The 16891-nt window shown below is 51.8% G+C and overlaps 7 protein-coding genes across 7 annotated transcripts; 3 read left to right on the top strand and 4 right to left on the bottom strand.

Annotated features, from left to right (window-relative positions):
- Nucleotides 1-13: 13 nt before the first annotated feature.
- On the bottom strand, nucleotides 14-1633 carry EDD37DRAFT_657899 (retrograde regulation protein 2; the record flags this gene model as incomplete). The annotated part of the gene is made up of 4 exons (XM_062818933.1): nucleotides 14-948; nucleotides 1005-1086; nucleotides 1140-1334; nucleotides 1388-1633. 4 exons carry the CDS (start codon nucleotides 1631-1633, stop codon nucleotides 14-16), a joined length of 1458 nt encoding a protein of 485 aa, XP_062670225.1.
- A 2560-nt stretch (nucleotides 1634-4193) lies between these two features.
- EDD37DRAFT_408107 (uncharacterized protein) lies at nucleotides 4194-4625 on the top strand. The gene has a single exon (XM_062812424.1). It carries the CDS (start codon nucleotides 4327-4329, stop codon nucleotides 4564-4566), a length of 240 nt encoding a protein of 79 aa, XP_062670224.1. The 5' UTR covers nucleotides 4194-4326; the 3' UTR covers nucleotides 4567-4625.
- Nucleotide 4626: 1 nt separating this feature from the next.
- Nucleotides 4627-7636, bottom strand: EDD37DRAFT_408125 (putative coenzyme A synthetase). The gene has a single exon (XM_062812425.1). It carries the CDS (start codon nucleotides 7301-7303, stop codon nucleotides 4838-4840), a length of 2466 nt encoding a protein of 821 aa, XP_062670223.1. The 5' UTR covers nucleotides 7304-7636; the 3' UTR covers nucleotides 4627-4837.
- On the top strand, nucleotides 7637-8720 carry EDD37DRAFT_408126 (thioesterase family protein). Its single transcript, XM_062812426.1, has one exon. The coding sequence runs from the start codon at nucleotides 7969-7971 to the stop codon at nucleotides 8596-8598; it is 630 nt and encodes a 209-aa protein (XP_062670222.1). The 5' UTR covers nucleotides 7637-7968; the 3' UTR covers nucleotides 8599-8720.
- On the bottom strand, nucleotides 8644-10338 carry EDD37DRAFT_609336 (fungal-specific transcription factor domain-containing protein; the record flags this gene model as incomplete). Its single annotated transcript, XM_062815126.1, has 1 exon — nucleotides 8644-10338. One exon carries the CDS (start codon nucleotides 10336-10338, stop codon nucleotides 8644-8646), a length of 1695 nt encoding a protein of 564 aa, XP_062670221.1.
- Nucleotides 10339-11281: 943 nt separating this feature from the next.
- Nucleotides 11282-13950, top strand: EDD37DRAFT_408048 (amino acid permease). The gene is made up of 10 exons (XM_062812423.1): nucleotides 11282-11495; nucleotides 11553-11700; nucleotides 11751-11858; nucleotides 11910-11999; nucleotides 12057-12261; nucleotides 12313-12778; nucleotides 12827-12920; nucleotides 12978-13231; nucleotides 13312-13462; nucleotides 13519-13950. The coding sequence occupies exons 1-10, from the start codon at nucleotides 11365-11367 to the stop codon at nucleotides 13537-13539; spliced, it is 1668 nt and encodes a 555-aa protein (XP_062670220.1). The 5' UTR covers nucleotides 11282-11364; the 3' UTR covers nucleotides 13540-13950.
- A 374-nt stretch (nucleotides 13951-14324) lies between these two features.
- Nucleotides 14325-16686, bottom strand: EDD37DRAFT_657896 (AhpD-like protein; the record flags this gene model as incomplete). The annotated part of the gene is made up of 5 exons (XM_062818932.1): nucleotides 14325-14531; nucleotides 14591-15190; nucleotides 15500-15656; nucleotides 15696-16282; nucleotides 16327-16686. 5 exons carry the CDS (start codon nucleotides 16684-16686, stop codon nucleotides 14325-14327), a joined length of 1911 nt encoding a protein of 636 aa, XP_062670219.1.
- Nucleotides 16687-16891: the final 205 nt, after the last annotated feature.

Here is a 16891-nt window from a genome sequence, read left to right as displayed (position 1 = left end):
AACTCCTGTAGAACTACATCTGGTACTTGAAGGTAGGCGAGCGGTCGGTAAACTCCTCGGGTGGCACAACCACTCCCTCCGCGCGTGCCTTTTCCTTGCCCGCCTCTCTCTTCTTGTACAAGGCTCTGATGATCCAGAAGATGGTCCACGAGAATCCCAGACTGCCAAGCGACCATGCATGACCGAGAGTAAAGTGCGGGGCGTCGGTCGAAGCGTAGATCTGCCCAGAAATGATTCCTCCCAGGTTTGTCAGTGTGAGTTGAGTTCCCAGACTAGCCGCCCTCTTGCCATCGGGTGCCACGTTGCCGGATAACCACGCGATGTTGCCACCTGTGCACAAAAAGCAGGCTGTCGCAATGAGATACGTGGCAAAGTACTGCACACCGACGGGGACATCAGACAGGAGAATCGCATAACCTGCGATTCCGACGGGCGCGCACACCGCCATGATCCAGAAACGTTTGTTGTATCGGTCCGAAATCACGGCGCCGATGGCATACACGATCGCGCCCCATAGGTTGACGGGGATGACGAGGTACTGAGCTTGCTTGGTTGTATAGTGAAATCCGTACTTCAGGATGACAGGGAGGAAGGTGCCGAAACCATAAAGGATGGTTACGACGCCGATTTGGGAGATGCCGTGGAGCCAGGTCTTTGCGTCTCCCCATGCGAGTTTGAGGTCTTTGATCTTGTAGTGCCCGTCGCCGCCTGAGTAGGACTCACTGAGGGATTCGCGGATGGCCATGATCTTTTTGTCTTCGTCGTTGAGGAAGTAGGCTGTCTTGTAGGATGAGGGGACTAGGAAGATACAGGCTACGGCCCAGACTAGGGTTAGAAGACCTTCGAGGATGTACAGCCAGCGCCAGCCTGGGTAGCCTGCAACGCCGTCCATGTAGAGAATGCCAAAGGCGATGAGGCCGCCGAATGCGCCGGATAGAGCTGAAGCGACTGTTCGCATCATGTTAGTATGATGTATCCGCATATTGGGGATGGCAGGTACTTACTAAAAAGGTAGGACACTCTCTGAGCCAATTCTTCTCGTCGGTACCAGTTGGCAAGCAGTAAAGTCATAGCGGGGAACAGGCACTGCGGTGTTCTTGTCAGTAACATTCACGTTGGTATAGGAATCGAGCACATACCCCTTCAAACCACCCGAGCAGCAGTCTGGTCACGACAAGGCCGGGAAAGTTTTGCACAAATCCACAACTCATGCACACCAAGCCCCAGCAGAATGTGATGGCGGGGATGACACGGTGGAATTTCAGTCGTTTGACGGCCAACGACGCAGGCATTTCGGCCAACACATATGTAGCGTAGAAGATTGAGACGGCGGCCTACGATACTGTCAGTCTTGGCAGGTCTGCAGTTGGACATAGCAGGGACTTACATTGAGTTGATTGCCTTTGAGGCCAATGTCCTTGGACATGCCTTGAGTCGCGGCGAAACCGATGTTGCCGCGATCAAGATAAGAAATGAGCATGAGCATCATCATGACGGGCGCGATGTACAGGTCGAGTTTGCGTCTGAGTTTGGCCTCTTTCGCTTCGAAATCCGCCACGGCGGCCAATCGGCCTTCATCGATGTACTCCTCGACTTCGGCTTCGGGCTTCAACACGTCGACGTTGTTGCTCATGTCGTGCATATTGTGTGCCTCCATGTTCGCGTCGTGAGTAGGTGACGGCATTTTGATAGATACCACAGATACAAGTGTGTTGAAGGATCTTCAGAATTGGCTGGAAGACTAGTTGCAAAGTCGTAGTCTTATGAGCTTGGTGTTGGGGTATTCAAGCCAGGAACACTGGGGACATGGGGATTTCTCCACATCATTGATCACCAGGGAACCGAAATCTCGGGAGGCTTATGCCTCTGAGAATGGGTATATTCAATTCAATTCAGAGGGTTTCTCTTACCACCCGGCGAATGCCCGGCTGCTTTGAGGCATATCGATGAGAGTACAAGCTTTCAGCCGCCGGGTATGCGTGCCAGTGGCTTGAGAGAGTTCGAATGGCTTGTGAGAGTTCGAATATCGTCATTGGAGCAACTGTACAGCAGCACGGCTCATGATGTGAATGTTGCTTTTGGCTGATTTGCCTGGACACCAGTTCAAACTTTCTCAACTTCCTCGGCAATTGGGCGAAGATTGGGGAAGTCGTCCCCGTCATGTTGGGGATTGGACAATCACGTGACTATATACCTACTTAGCTGTCATTTGAAATTTGTGTCTGTCACGTATCGTCACGGTACATGCGTGGATTGCTACAGTTACCTGGTACCTGGTAGGTTGAGGACTCGTACCAAAGGTTGCTTGAAACTCAACACAGACAGCAGGTGGGAGAGCATCAGGCCAGTCAACTGCGATGCCTGGACTTACACTGTGTACACTTCGTTGTCGGTTCGCCTAACCCCCTATCACGCACTGTTCGCGTACTTGGCCCAGATCCTCGCCAACAGCACCTCTCCATGGGGCCAAAAAGCCGGGGTCTAGGCGCGACGGCAAATACTTAACCCACTACTGTAAACGGAGTCCTTGTGCAAGCGTCGCCCAGCTCTCTAGACAGCTGTAGCGTGACGAGTGGGAAATATCACTGACAAGGAGTACCTGGACAGCAAGCTACAGGTGGGAGTACGGGTTTAATGGTTCTTCTCCTTTGCAGAATCCATACACGGTGCATCCCAATGGACGGGTTTCAAAGAGCAAGTGTATTTCTCCTGTAGCACAGATTTCCTAGGACAGGTAGAGAGGTGTCCTGACGTGGGTCGAAGGAAAGTCATGAGGGTGCATCGACTCCTTCCAGGTAAAGTCTCCTAGCTCGACAGAATGGTCTTCTCCTTGGCTCTAGAAAAATCTTCTCCGGCGCCTGCGTCCAGGGGTCGCGGAGGAATATACCAACACGTTTCCCTGGTCAACGAGGCCGCGGAATGTGATCGACGATCGAGTGGATGTTTGTACCGTGCGATTTGTTTAGGCGAAGACCCAGCAGACCTGTGGCGAGGCCGTAGGATGCAGACAAAAGCAGGATAGAGGCTGGAGCCTTCTGGGCTGCAAGTTTACGTCCGCGGAAGGCTTGTTCGGCGCGAAAACTGCTTAGAGTACGGTATTCGCAAGGCACGCCGTTCCCAGAAAAACCGGCTCCGCCTGGCCCTAGGAGCCTGTCGCTTGAACCGCTCGAAATGCCTGTGCAGTCCTTTCGTTTTCGTACAGATCTTCGACTGCTTAGCGTCCCAATTCCAGAGGGCCGTGAACTTCACCGACATATATATCAAATATATTGAAGCACGTGTCGCGGCTGTGCGTTTTCTGACCAGCCATGTTGTGTGACCTACTACCAGATGTGGTCTCTGGCTGATGGTGCCGCTTCTTCCGCAGACCGGCTTCAGGGGCTGCCACTGTGCATGGATACACTAATCAAGCTGGCTATGCGCGCTAGTTCTACGCCGGTTATCAGACTAAGGGACTGACGAGTCTTAGTATGTTGCTGTGAGGGTGTAGAGATGCACTCTTGAAGACCCGTGGCGATCCGAAGTGTAGGCCGTCGGAAATGCACACGCGGTTCACAATATGTTCAGTGTTTGGTGATACCGGCACCGGTGGAAGCGAGTGATCCGGTCCTCGATCGATAGATTACTCCTAAGGGGAGGATCGGGAGCAGCCAATGCGTACTTTTGAGCCTTGAAGACAAGCATCTGAAAACCCCCTAGAGCCCGGTGAGCCCGCCGATGGAGGCGACTTCTCGTGGTGGAGGGCGTGAGTACTCCTATACAGTATGGGGGACAGCAAGCCCTGAGTATAAGGCTCGGTGCCATATCAAGTGGCGGATCATGTGTTTGAGCCCTCTTTTCTTCCTTGTTATATCTGAACACAGACTTATTGGAATCAATCAGACCAACCTACAGAAAATCGGCATAGCCACTGGCTCTTGCGAAGAAATTCGAAAAGAAGAAAGCACCTTGAAAGGTTAGGAACTCGTGTGGAGGAAGTGGCATTCAAGGGGTCATAACCCGCTACTTGGTTTGGCAACGAGCCTCGGCCTCCCCTTTCGCCTATCCAACGACTTGCTAGGTCTCCGATCGAGTTCTAGGAAATCCCAGTTCTAATATGGACACAATGATAGCTTCGCCTTCTTCAGTATCTTTACTGAACACGATCTTGCCAGTTGGATCGACCACCTCAGACCTCAATTCTGTTTAGAGTTCGGTGGTTCGGAAGGGCTCACGATTCTAAGAGTCGATAACCCTTCAGTGAGCGAAAATTATGGAAAGAATTGACCGCAGAGCATCTTGAAGGCTAATCAAAAGGGGGCCTTTCAATATTCAGATGCTTTTAGGATGAAAATATGCCAATGGCGGAAACTGAAGTCCGAGGCTCTCTTCTTGATCCTCCGAGTACGTATTTCGTGGACTCTCGGGGGGCATCGTCTTCTCTCTGTTACCACCTCATTCGGGATCAAGAAGTGTGTCACATCATGCTTCATCAGCCGGTTCGGCCTCTCTTGTACACCGTGGTGCAGTGCCCTAAACTTCCCGGGATCGGCTAAAAGCGCACAAAGAATAAAGAAAGCAACTTAGGGGCCCGAAAGCCCCTGACCAGGAGTCTCTTCATAAGCCCTTAGTTGATTCCTAGGCTTCGTGGCAGGACTGAGTAAGTCCAATATTCTACATGAACTTAACTTGAGGATAAATTTCTTGCATGGACTTGTGTGATTGGATATCTTGACCTGTCAGTGATGGTTCTGTTCAATCGGCTTACATCTTGAGGCAGTTGTGATCCACATTTCTCCACCATAGAGCAAGCCCGGGACTGAGCAAGCCTTCATGGCAATAGAAAACAAATGTATGCTTAATAAGTCTCCTTGGAGGGCCGATTTCGAATTTCAAACTTCTTGCCGCCCTCGGCTCCGAGCCAGCTCTTCTCCAGCTTACCTGTTGGCGTTCGCTTCAAGCCCGAGACGATCTCAATCACACTCGGTACTTGGAACCTCGCCATGTGCTGAACAGCCCAATCGAACAGGTCAGCCTCTTGAGCCAGGCTGTTCTCGCGCAATTTCACGGCGACCTTGACCTCGTCCTCAGTGCCCTCTCCCAGGTCCGAGGGAATCGCAAATGCGGCAGCCACGACGACATCCTCATGGCGCAGAAATTCCTCCTCGATCTCCGCCGCGTTGACATTCTCGCCTCGTCGCCGAATCACGTCTTTGACCCGACCGACAAAGTAAACGTTCCCGTCTTCATCGATTCTGGCGAGGTCGCCGGTATGCAGCCACAAATTCGAGTAGGCTGTCACAGTGGCATGTGGGTTGTTGAAATAGCCCTGAAAAAATGCATTGGAGACGTCACTTCGCAGAAGAAGGTGTCCTGGAGTGTTCGGCGGGAGTGAGTCGTCATTTTCGTCTGCTATGCGCAGGTGGTAGCCCGGTCGCACTCTCCCACATGATCCCAATACTCGAGGTCCCTGTTGCATCACCGGGAGACTTGCCTCTACACTGCCGTACAGCGTGTACAATGGATGTCCGAATCGCTGTTCGTAGTCCTCGGCGAATTTTGGGATGGGCACGCCCCATGCCAACCGGACATGGTGATCGCGATCACGAGAGGTGGGTGCTTGCTTGTACGTCAATGCTAACGTTGCTCCCATGAAGTCGTACACAGTGGCATCAGCCTCTCGAACCTCGTCCCAGAAGCGACTCGCGCTGAAACGAACCGAAAGCGCTGCCGTGGCACCGAGGAGAATGGCCGGTATAACAGTCAATGCGGTTGCATCGGCATGAAATAAGGGAAAAGGGCAGTAAAGGACGTCGTCTTGATGAAGGCCAAAAGTCTCTATGAGGGCGGATGCTTGAAGGATGAAGTATTGATGAGAAAGAACGCATGGCTTCGATTTTCCAGTTGTTCCGCTGGTATAGAGAAAGGCTGCAGATGATGAGGCTGCCACTGGAGTAGCCGACTTCACCGGTGGACCCAGTGTATACAGGGTTTCGAGGTCTGTCTTCGGATCATGGTTTCCTCGGATGAACAGACGGTAGTCGCACTGAATTTCAGCTGCCTCGAGCCCTTGAACGAACTCAGCATCCACAATAGCTATCTTCGCCTCGGCGGCGTGGACAACGTGTTGTAAAGTGATCGACTTTAGTTCCACATTGATAGGGACCCAGGTCGCCCCCAGTCGGTTGGTTGCAAGCCAGAGATTGACCATGTCAATGTTGTTTCGCATCATTACAAGGACACGATCCCCAGTGGTAATCCCAAGATATGCCAACCCACCGGCAAGCTCTGAAACACGATTGTCAATGTCCTCAAAGGAATAAGTCTTTCCACCGAACTTGAGGAAGGACCTGGCTCCAAAGGATTTGACAGCATTGTCGAAGGCAGTATTGATGTCTCTGACCGACCTCAGGTAGTCTGTTGTTGCTGTACTGGCTGGGACAGGGCCTTTGTGTGCCTCCGAGGTGGTGGAAACTGGACACTCAGGACCGGGCTGAGGTGAGGCAGATGCAGATTCGGGAGTGTGTTTGGTGTTGCCGTTGCTCGTTCGGTTCCTCTTCGCGAAATTCTCGAATGCTTTGGCAGCATCACTCTGGGCAAAGCAGTAGCTGGCCACGTTGACCTCATCAGCCAAACTCACCTCCATGTTTGGAAATACTGCTCGCTCTAGGCCAGCCTTGGAGCTCATCGCGGAGATGGTGGGCAAGCTTTCCAATTCTCGGGCGAGCTCAATCGCCCTACTCTTCGGGTCTTCCACAAGCTCACTCATGAGTCCTATGGCAAAGGCCTCCTCTGCGGGTATGAAGCGGCCTCGAATGAGTAGTTCCTTGGCCTTGAGCAGCCCGACCATGTGTGTCAGCCTGAGCGTGATACCTCCTGTGGCGGCATGGCCGATGGGGACTTCCGGAAACCTGAATTTCGCTCCAGGGCCTCCAATCACAAAATCAGCAGCGAGTGCTATTTCGGCTCCGCCGCCAATGGCAAACCCCTGCACAGCTGCGATCACGAGTGATTCGGAGCTGGATGTCAACCGGGTGATGTCCTGCAGCAGGTTGAATGCAACGCGTAACTCCTCAGCGGTACCGGTGGCTGGAGCAAGAGTCTCTTTGAGGTCTTCGCCGGCACAGAAAGAACGATCGCCGGCTCCTTCCAGGATGATGATGCGTCGACGTTCGGTGCGAGCAAGATGAAGCGTGTTTACCAAAGCAGTGAGTAGACTTATATTGAGCGCATTGAGCGATCTAGGTCGATTCAAGGTGATCTTGATGATTGCAGGCGAAGGGTAAGTTGTCAAGATTGCAGGTTCAGGCGCCAGTGATCCCATAATGGCGGCTGCGGTCGAGAAGAGATGGAATAGTGAAGCTACTAAGATTTGTGAAGACAGGGAAAGGCCTTCATATATCCACGCGGGCTCACTTTTCGAGCCGAGGAGAGCATTCCTTGTCCGGATCAGAACAAGGATACATGTACCAAAGATGGCAAGTCATATCGAGTTTGAAGCAGGTGCAAACCCCAACTACCGAACTCGATCCATCGCCCTTGCCTTGTGCGCGCAAAGATGGATTACCATGATGAGGCTATCGTGAAGATCGAGTCCAAGGATGCGATCCTTCTCCAGTGTGGGCCTAAGAAGCCCCAGATGAGCCTAACCCTTTGCAGATACTGGGGAACATCATACCGAGCTACAAAGTTTCATTGCCTTTAAGGCCTATCAATGATGGGAGTGGATGTCATGCTCAGCTTCTCGGTTTGGCTTGCCTGCGCGCCTAGATTTGTATGTCAGGCGGGAGATCTCATGATCTTGTGACAAACTCGTTTTGACGGATCCAATGTTTCAATCCGTGCCGAGCCTCATATGCAACGAATTCACGTCCTTTCCGTGGCATTCTGGGGCGAAAACAGCATATCTATCTTGAGACTTCGTTGAATCTCGACCTGAAGGTGTAGCCTTTTTCCTGCTTATACGACTCCTTTCTTCTGGCGAGCGCTATGCTGAACGAACAGCACTCGGAGTCTGGACCATGCGAGCAACCTGCGGATCTGCGAAGCATTGCCAATGTCGAGGAACAGTTACTGCAAGCAGTCCGCAACTCTCCAGCCATCTCAGCTTTTCTTCATGATGGCCAAGCAGGTGGGAGATCAGTGCAGCAAAGTCGATGCCTTCTGAGGGTCTCTTCGGAGGCTCTACCAAATCATCTCACGGCCAGCACACTCGCGGGCGTCTCAAGGATATCAGTGCCGCCACAAATATTCTTCGACGATGCGAACGGCTCTCTCATCGCAGCCTACCATCTCGGCTTGGAGCTCTCCGGCCATGTTGGTCTCATTCATGGAGGATTCTTGGCAGTTGTCTTGGACGAGTGCATGGGTAGAGCATGTTTTGCCCGTCTGCCGGAGAAGATTGGAGTGACTGTACACATGGAAATCGACTATCGAAAGCCGGTGAAAGCAGACAGCATGATCCTTGTGCGGGCGGTGACAGAGCGTGTCGAGGGCAGGAAGGCGTGGGTCAAAGGAACCGTCATGTCGCTCGGAGATGTTGCAGAGGAAGTATTGGTCGAAGCTCATGCATTGTTCATTCAGCCCAAATGGGCGTCGAGCATGGAACAGATCATGTGAGGGATAATGGAGGTTGCCACAGGTTTCAATCAGTGGCCAGTGCCATTAAACCAGGAGAACGTCCACCTGAAGATCTCGCATAACTTGTCTCCAATCCACAGAGACCGATCCCTTGTCTACGCCTAAGTTTTGCGCAATGCGTTCTCTCCTATGCCACAACTCCTCGAGGACAGTCTGCACATGGGCTCTACTGCCCATACCAAAGGAGAGTGCATGCTGCAGCCAATCTCGAGCCAAGCGCATGTCATTGTCTGTGTATGCCTCAGTTGCTGCAATGAAGGCCGGCCACAGAGAAAAATTGCCAGCGTGTTTGCCCGAAAAGTTCGCAACGTGCTCAAAGGTGGAGCTGACATATGCAGTCAGGCTACAGGGAGGCAAATCAAAGATGACCCGGTAAAAGTAGACATAGGTTGCCAGGATGAACGCCCGCAATTGGTGATATGGCACGTCTCTTGGAGTTGAAATACTCTCGAGACCGTTCGGCGTCAGAAGTATGGCATCGTTGCCTGGGTAGAGAGATAGCGACTTTAGGTTGCCCTCACAGGTCTTCAGTTGTTCAAGAATGCTTGATATTTCGTCGTCCATGGATGGCAAGTGCCCATTAACCTGAATATCACGAGCCGTGGCAGTTATTCGCGAAATACACTCCATGATGTCCTTAGTGGCCCCGATGGTGAAACCAAAGTCCAAGGTAGAGGCGATTGACGACACTAAAGTTGAGTCCTTGGTGGAGCCGCATCCGCTGCCTGGACATCGAATGGCATCTTGACCAAGTCCACCAGCATCCAGCCGCGCTGTTTGAGCGACGATACGTATGATGTTGAGACTCTGTGTTGAAATGCAAGCGAAATCTGAGTCGAGCCACGGCTCCGTGGCTCGATGCTCGAGCAAAAGCGACCAGGCACCCTTGAGATGATGTTTCCAAACCTCCGACCGGCCACTGTAGGTCTCAGCCATAAGGAGCGTCATTATTGCTGCGACAGTGGGACCATACTGCATTCGTTCCTGACTGATGCTTTTCATGAGCATTTGAATCGCCTTGTTGTAATGCTTGGTTGCCAATATGGCCCACCTGTCTCTATCATTCGATAGTTGGGCAAGATGAAATCCAGAGTGGGACAAGATCGCATCGTATAATGCTCGTTGTTCTGTTGAGGAATAATGAAGGGCGGCGGCAGGATATGAGGACGTCCACGGATTGCGCGAATGCTCAAAGGGCATCATGATGACAGCGACATGGTTTACGTAGTGTTGGAATAGATGGTTTTCTTCTGGAGCAAGCGAATAGCTGTTGAGACTTGGTACCAAGGGGAGGGTGAGTGGTACAGGGGAGACATCTTGAGGCGTTGTTCGATCGAATCGTAGGGCGGAGAATGGATTGTGGGTCGAAGCGATGGACGACGTGCTCAAAGAACCTGAGATGCTGTCGCTAGCTTCCTGGTCGCATTTTTCGATGAGAAAGTCGACCAGGTCTGAATTGAGCACGGGCACACCGGCCCAAGTCAGTTGGCACTGTACATGACGGCGGCCGTCAGACTTGAATGTTTGAGTGTCTTCGTCGACCCAAATCACCTTTGCATCATATCCGCTGCAAACACCTCCAAGACGCAGGCAAGCGCGACAGGCGGGCTTCTCCCCTCCGCATTTCACTTTGCGAGAACGACAACGCCAGCAACCGGTAAAGGTGCGGTTGCGCTTTCTAGGAGGGCGGAATTTGGGTCTTCCTGACACTCTTCCCATCGCGTATTGTCGTAGATGGGACTGGCATGTCGGCATGAACAGCCAGATCGACCAGATTAAGTAGTGGAGGATAGCCAGTGAACAAAGGTCTCATGAGATCCTACCTCAGGCAAGGTTTAGGCCCCGCTGGGGTCAGCCAACTGGCCGACATCTGGCCATCTCAGACGAAACGGTAAGAAATCGCCTTCCCTGGTAGACGATAGAGCCTGGTCTGCGGAACACGATAGAGCGGTCAATTCGAGTGTATGCAACGTCTGCTGAGATTGAAGGCGAAGGCTCAACGTGATTGATGGACAGTGATGAAAAGATGGAGTGATGTCACGCTGGTTCGGCATGAACTTCTTTTCTGTTTCTTTTGGGCTTAGCGTGCCCTGTCAAGCCTGTGCCTCGTCGTCGCTCTTTCTACAGTACAACTTAGACTTCACCAATGATGACCACACCTGAATCTTCCACAACAACCGACGTACTCTCGAACACTGCTCGCTCCTCCGGCCCTGGCAGTCAACGCTGTCCAGTTAGACCTTTCGTAATTGAAACTAGCAATGGTCCATCACTTATGGTAAGTCCGAACGCGTTATCGTCAACTCGACCCAAGATTGCCATTCCCGAACGTGGTCTTCAAAGACCAGCAGCGTATAGCGAGGCCATGCCGCGACAGCACGCTCGAAGCGTATGTCCTACCACATTCGGGAGTCGTGGTAAGTCATATCGACGATATCGTCGGGATTCAAGATCAGCACCAGGTGACCTTTCGCATTCTATCATTGGAACCTTTGTTCATCTTAGGTCCCTCGCTATGAATTGCTGTCGCAGCAGGATGTGGCAACGTGTCACTGAACCTGCACTCAGTGTCTCGTGAAGTCTAGCGCTGCCTCACGCCTTGTCTCATCTTCTCCTGCGCGGTACTGAAAGTAGCTCTTGGACATATATAATGGCCGACGGGCACCAGACAGACCGTTATGTCGAGTCGGTTCAAGGACGTGACAGAAAGCTGCTGCAGGTGGCCCGAGATTCCCCAGATCCGCAATGCACACACTCGAAATGGATATGGACGGCAAGGCACACGAGTCCGTCGCTATGCCCGACACAGAGACTCTGTCTGTCAATGAAGCAGCAGTCGCGACCCTGGACATCCGTTATGGTCATGTAAAACGCGGGTAAGCCTAACCACCACATTGTTCACGTCTCTGGAATTCACAAGACGATGACACCAGATTGAAAGCCCGACACATCCAATTTATCGCGCTGGGTGGTACCATTGGGACGAGCCTGTTCCTGGGAATCGGCTCGAGTCTGACGACAGCCGGACCTTTGAGCCTCTTGCTGGGTTTTCTCATCACAGGTATTGCCGTGTACGGGATGGTACGTGGAAGGCATTGCACGTCTTTGCGTCCTGTTAACAACCGCCTCAGCTTGTCACCCTTGGCGAAATGGCGACCTGGCTTCCGATCCCGGGTGCCATTCCCCAATTCTGCAGTCGTTTTGTTGACGATGCGCTAGGCTTCGCGGTAGGCTGGAATGTACGATACAAGATTTTTGCACCGATTGGAGGTGCTGACTACGCCTGCTAGAACTGGTACTTCTGTGCGATTGTTCTCTGCCTAGAGATCGACGCCGCAGCCATCGTCATACAGTACTGGCCTGGCGCAAGGGACATCACGGTATCAACGGACTGCGCTCACTTGTTGACAGAACATCGATGTGCTAACTTGAAGTAGCCCGCCGCCTGGATCACATTGATCATCTTCTTCGTCGTGTGCCTCAATATCTTTGCAGTAAGCATCTATGGCGAAGCCGAATTTGTGTTTGCATCGATCAAACTGATCACCATCTTCGGACTACTGATCATCTCGCTCGTCATCGTTCTTGGGGGAGGACCGACTCATGACAGATTGGGATTTCGCTATTGGAAGAACCCAGGCGGTAAGTCAGGCAGTGACCTTTGAGAAGTCAAGCTCACTCAATTGTCGGCAGCAATGAAGCCACTTCCACCTGCCACGGGTGACACTGGACGCTTCCTCGGCTTCTTCTCGGTCCTGGTTTACGCTGCTTTCACTTATGCTGGGGTCGAAATGGTCGCAGCCGCCGCGGGCGAAGCCGAGAACCCACGAAAGAATGTTCCCAAGGCTGTCCGCAGGGTTCTGTACCGCATCCTGTTCTTCTACGTCTTTGGCACTCTGGCCATTGGTCTCATCGTGTCCAGCGACGACCCCAACCTCTTGAGCGCCCAAAAGAATGGTGCTGCTGGTGCTGCGGAGTCTCCCTGGGTCATTGGGATCCGGAACGCCGGCATTTCCGCTCTGCCGTCCGTGATCAATGCTGTGATCCTGACATCGGCCATCTCCTCCGCAAACGCTTTTCTCTACACTGGCAGTCGATACTTGTACGCTCTTGCGCAAAACGGACACGCACCCCGCATCTTTTTGAGATGCTCCAAGAGGTCAGCAACTTATCGGTCTAGCAAGCGTGCCGCTGATTCGTGTTTTAGTGGCGTGCCTATGTACGCCGTTGGAATGACCGCTGCCACATCCCTACTGACTTACATGACGGTGTCAGTGGCTGGTGCCAACGTGTTTCTTTGGGTACGTCAAGCCAGCCCCCGCACATCTCATGTGATCAACGAGGTTGACGTGTCCCAGTTCGCCAGCCTTATCACAGTCGCAAGTCTGCTGACCTGGATGTCCATCTGCTTTGCATTCATTCGTTTCAGGAAGGCACAGATTGTCCAAGGCGTCGAAACAATCGATGTCGGCTTCATGTCTCGCTTCCAGCCCTACACCGCTTGGGCGACCCTGGCATACTTTGCAGTCGTCACCTTCTTCAACGGCTTTCAGGTCTTTATGCACGACGAATGGAGTGTCAGTAACTTTATCACTGCTTATATCGGACTACCGTGCGTGTTCTCCCCGCGAGATACGAACTCAAAATTCTCACCTCCTGGGGTAACGCTAACTTGATTCCCGTCAACACTAGAGCCTTCGCCATACTCTTTATATTCTGGAAGCTGGTGAAAAGGACCAAGCTTCATCCTTTGAAAGAGATCGACTTGATCAGTGGGAAACGGGAGGTCGACGCAATGGAAGGCCAGTGGCCAGAGATGGTGCCCAAGAACTTCTTGCAGAAGGTCAGTCCTCCTAAACCCCGGTACCTTTCGTACATGTGCTTACAACAACTCGCCAGGTATGGTTCTGGATCGCCTGAATGGACGCCCTTCAGCCTGGCTGCTAGCCTGCTACGTTCATCGAAAAGCGGCCACCTAGCCACTACAACGGACTTCCTGCAATCGTTGCTGCGGCAGGTCATCATCGCTTGCTAGTGGGTTGATCTTTGAACTCTCCTTGCTGAAAGAAGAAAAGCACGAACCCAAGGGACGTATAAATAACAAGAAATATGGCTCCGAGAGCATTCACCCGCTGATTTCGCTAACATCCGGAAGGGATAAGTTCAGTATCAGGGGCTGGTCTATTTAGTACCATAAGTGATCTATACTAGCTTGCGATATATACCTAATCAGGCAACTAACGGGGTCGTCCGTAATGATACACCAAGGATACTTGCTTTCTTTCTTGAAACTATAATAATACCAAAATGGTCAAATGACAAACGGGCACGATCCTCGGTGAACACTCAAGAAGAATTTAAAGAGGGACTGCATTCCGTTCTAACCGTCTTGCCGTGCAGAGACGCGGCAGAGAGGTGAGATACTGACGATTGAGTACCTGGCACGGACGATGGGTGCGGAGAATTGGGGTATTCTCCAACCTTTTAGAGGTGAGTGACCCATCGTATTGGGGATATACCCATAAAATCAAACCGGCATAGCACTGACCATTGAGCAATTGACCACGAGCAATATGATGAGGTAAGCATTGCATAGCAACTATGCATGGTTCACCAAGGGGAAAAGCCCGATGCAGTGGAAGACTTGGGTGCATACTGGGAAGTGTTCTCTAGTTGTTTGCATTCCAGGGATTTTCAGCCTTGTCTCAAGAAGCCTGCCCCAACTCCTTCAACAATATTGGTGCCGCCACGTTCGAAGTATGCAGACTCAATTGCGTCGCAATCTCCAATACCTCCATGATCTCTTCCGGAGTGCCGCCGTAACCAAGAACATTCTTCATATGTAGTTTCAAGCCTGGCACGTACAAATGTGTTGCGGCGGCGTCGAAGGCGCAGTAAACCAATTCTTTGATCTACGCAAGAACATGTTAGTCGCCATTCCTCTGGCGCAAGAATTTGGAGGGGTTCTTACCTTTGGCTCGAGCACACCACCGCCCTTGCCAGATCCATCGACATCCTTCAGCCACGGCACAGACGAAAAATCAAGGTATGCTTTGAAGAACTCCGGGTCCAGTGCCAGGAAGTCTTCCCAGAATGTATGCCAGTATCCTCTGTTCTTCGTGAACTCGGTCTTCAATTTCTCTCGCTGCTCGTCAAATGGTTTGCCGGCTGAGGCATGTTTCTCGTAGATACCCTCCTCTTTCATGACCTCCACCAACAACGGCACTCCAATGTTGCAAGCGTGAATGCCGAGAGTGCCAGTAAGTTCGATCACTTCTACGATCTCGGCTGGAGTCGCGCCCTCCTTCAATGCTGCTTTGATGTGTTGCTGGATGCCGGGTACGTAGAGGTGGGTTGAAGCCGCGTCGACTGCTATCGACATGAGTTGTTGGATCTTAGGGGATAGATGTTTCTTCTTCTTGGGCACAGCGATGAGTTTGACGCTGGCGTCGAATAGCTCGGGACTCAGTTTGGCGATGCTGTCCCATGTTTCGTCGTATGCTTCTTCACCTAATTGGGAGACGAGCTCCTTTTTCAACGCAGCGGCGTCCTTCGACGGCGACATTGTGATCTGGTATTCACGATAAATTGTATCCTCTTGAAACAAGGTCAGCTCATGGATATTTTCTAAAGAAACCATACGTCCTTCTCCGCTCCCAATGTTGACTTTATTGGAGAAATCCCCTTGTGCCTAGGCTAACGTTAGGTCGTCGACCGACACCGGAAATGGTAGGGGTTTATGCGGGGTGGCATCGAGTTTCCTCAACCAAGGGCCCCTAACTTCCAAGTAAGCCACTCACCCACACCCCACCACGATGTTCTGGCGAGGGGTTCAGTAATACAATTTTTACGAGTATTGTGAGCTGTAGAAGGACTGTACACTGCCACTACTTCGGGCTGCGTAGGTAGTATGATATATATGAGAACTCAAGAGCTTCAGGGACGCAAAAGTCCTGCCCCTAGAAAACGACACAGATAAAAAGCCGCGCATGGCAGACCGGAAGCCTTCAATATTTTGCGCCAGACTCGCTTGTATGCTTCCAACCCAGACTGCATCTTATGCCTGTCCGAAAAACCGGGACTGGTTCTTCACGTCCTCTTCCCATTCGAAGTCGTGTGCAAAGATAACTTCCACGCCATCTGACTCCAGTTTTTGAATTCTTTCAATCGTTTGCTCCGCCAATTTCTTGTCGGCATGAATGCAACAAATGTGCCCATGGTCGTCAAGCCATTCTCCGATCTTTCGCTCGTTGCGCATGATTCTTCGATCATGACAAGCGTCTCCGGCCAAGTAGACTGTGGTCATCGGTCCCGTCTTAGCAAGGATGTTGATATGCCCAGGCAGGTGGCCTGGAGCATCGACAATGTATAAACTGCCATCATGAAACAGATCTAGCACTCTCGGCAAGTTTTCATGCGATTTCCATTCCTGAAAGAAATCTGGACCTTTTCCTTCTGATTGCGGCTTTTTTGTTTCCTCGTCAACTTCTTCGTAAGGATTTGGTAATTCGAGTGTTCTGTCGGAAGGCAGTAAGTCGGCCTCGAAAAACGAGTGGCTCCCCCGTAGCGACCCTGCACCGTGTAGTAGAGCTTTTGCTCCATTCCCAATAACGAAGGTACTTTTGGCAAAGTCGCGGGGTTCTCCAACGTGGTCCCAGTGAACCTGAAGGGTCAGCAATGGATAGAACTGTTGGCGTAGACACTTACATGGGAGTACATCACATAGTCAATGTCATCAGGGCTCAGTCCGCCAGCAGCCAAACTCTTAGTGACATCCGGCAAGGTCTCCATGGGCTGTCTGGTCTCGACATGTTTCTGGATGGGTTCCGAATAGCGTTTCACGTCCCTCCGCAATCCCAGGTCGAATACTATCCGCGTCTTTTCACTCGTTACCGGATCTTGGTGGACTATCAGGAAGGACAACGAAGGAACAGTCCTTCGGGCTGTTTCAGAGGCTGGGTGTACGAAGAATCGTTCGGGCAGCGTGAAGTGGCCGGCTTGTAGTGCATATACTTCGACAGTAGCTTCCGATGCGCTCTCTGGTGGCGAAGGAGGTGCCTTGTTCATGAAGACGGAACCCATACCGTCGTCGAGGTGTCGTCTATAACTTCAGCATGACTTCGAGACAATCACACACCAAGACAACAATCACGAAATGTAGCAGCTGAATCCAACATGGTCCCACTTTCCTGTAAATCGGTGGGTTGGTATTTGGGGTAGTTTGCATGCCGTAAAATGGCAATGCTTGGAGAAGATACGGCATGCCAACCCC

The sequence above is a fragment of the Exophiala viscosa genome, assembly GCF_022695815.1.
Source record: "Exophiala viscosa unplaced genomic scaffold EDD37scaffold_5, whole genome shotgun sequence".
In the NCBI taxonomy this organism is placed as follows: Eukaryota; Fungi; Ascomycota; class Eurotiomycetes; order Chaetothyriales; family Herpotrichiellaceae; genus Exophiala; species Exophiala viscosa.
This window is presented reverse-complemented; position numbering and strand designations above follow the sequence as displayed.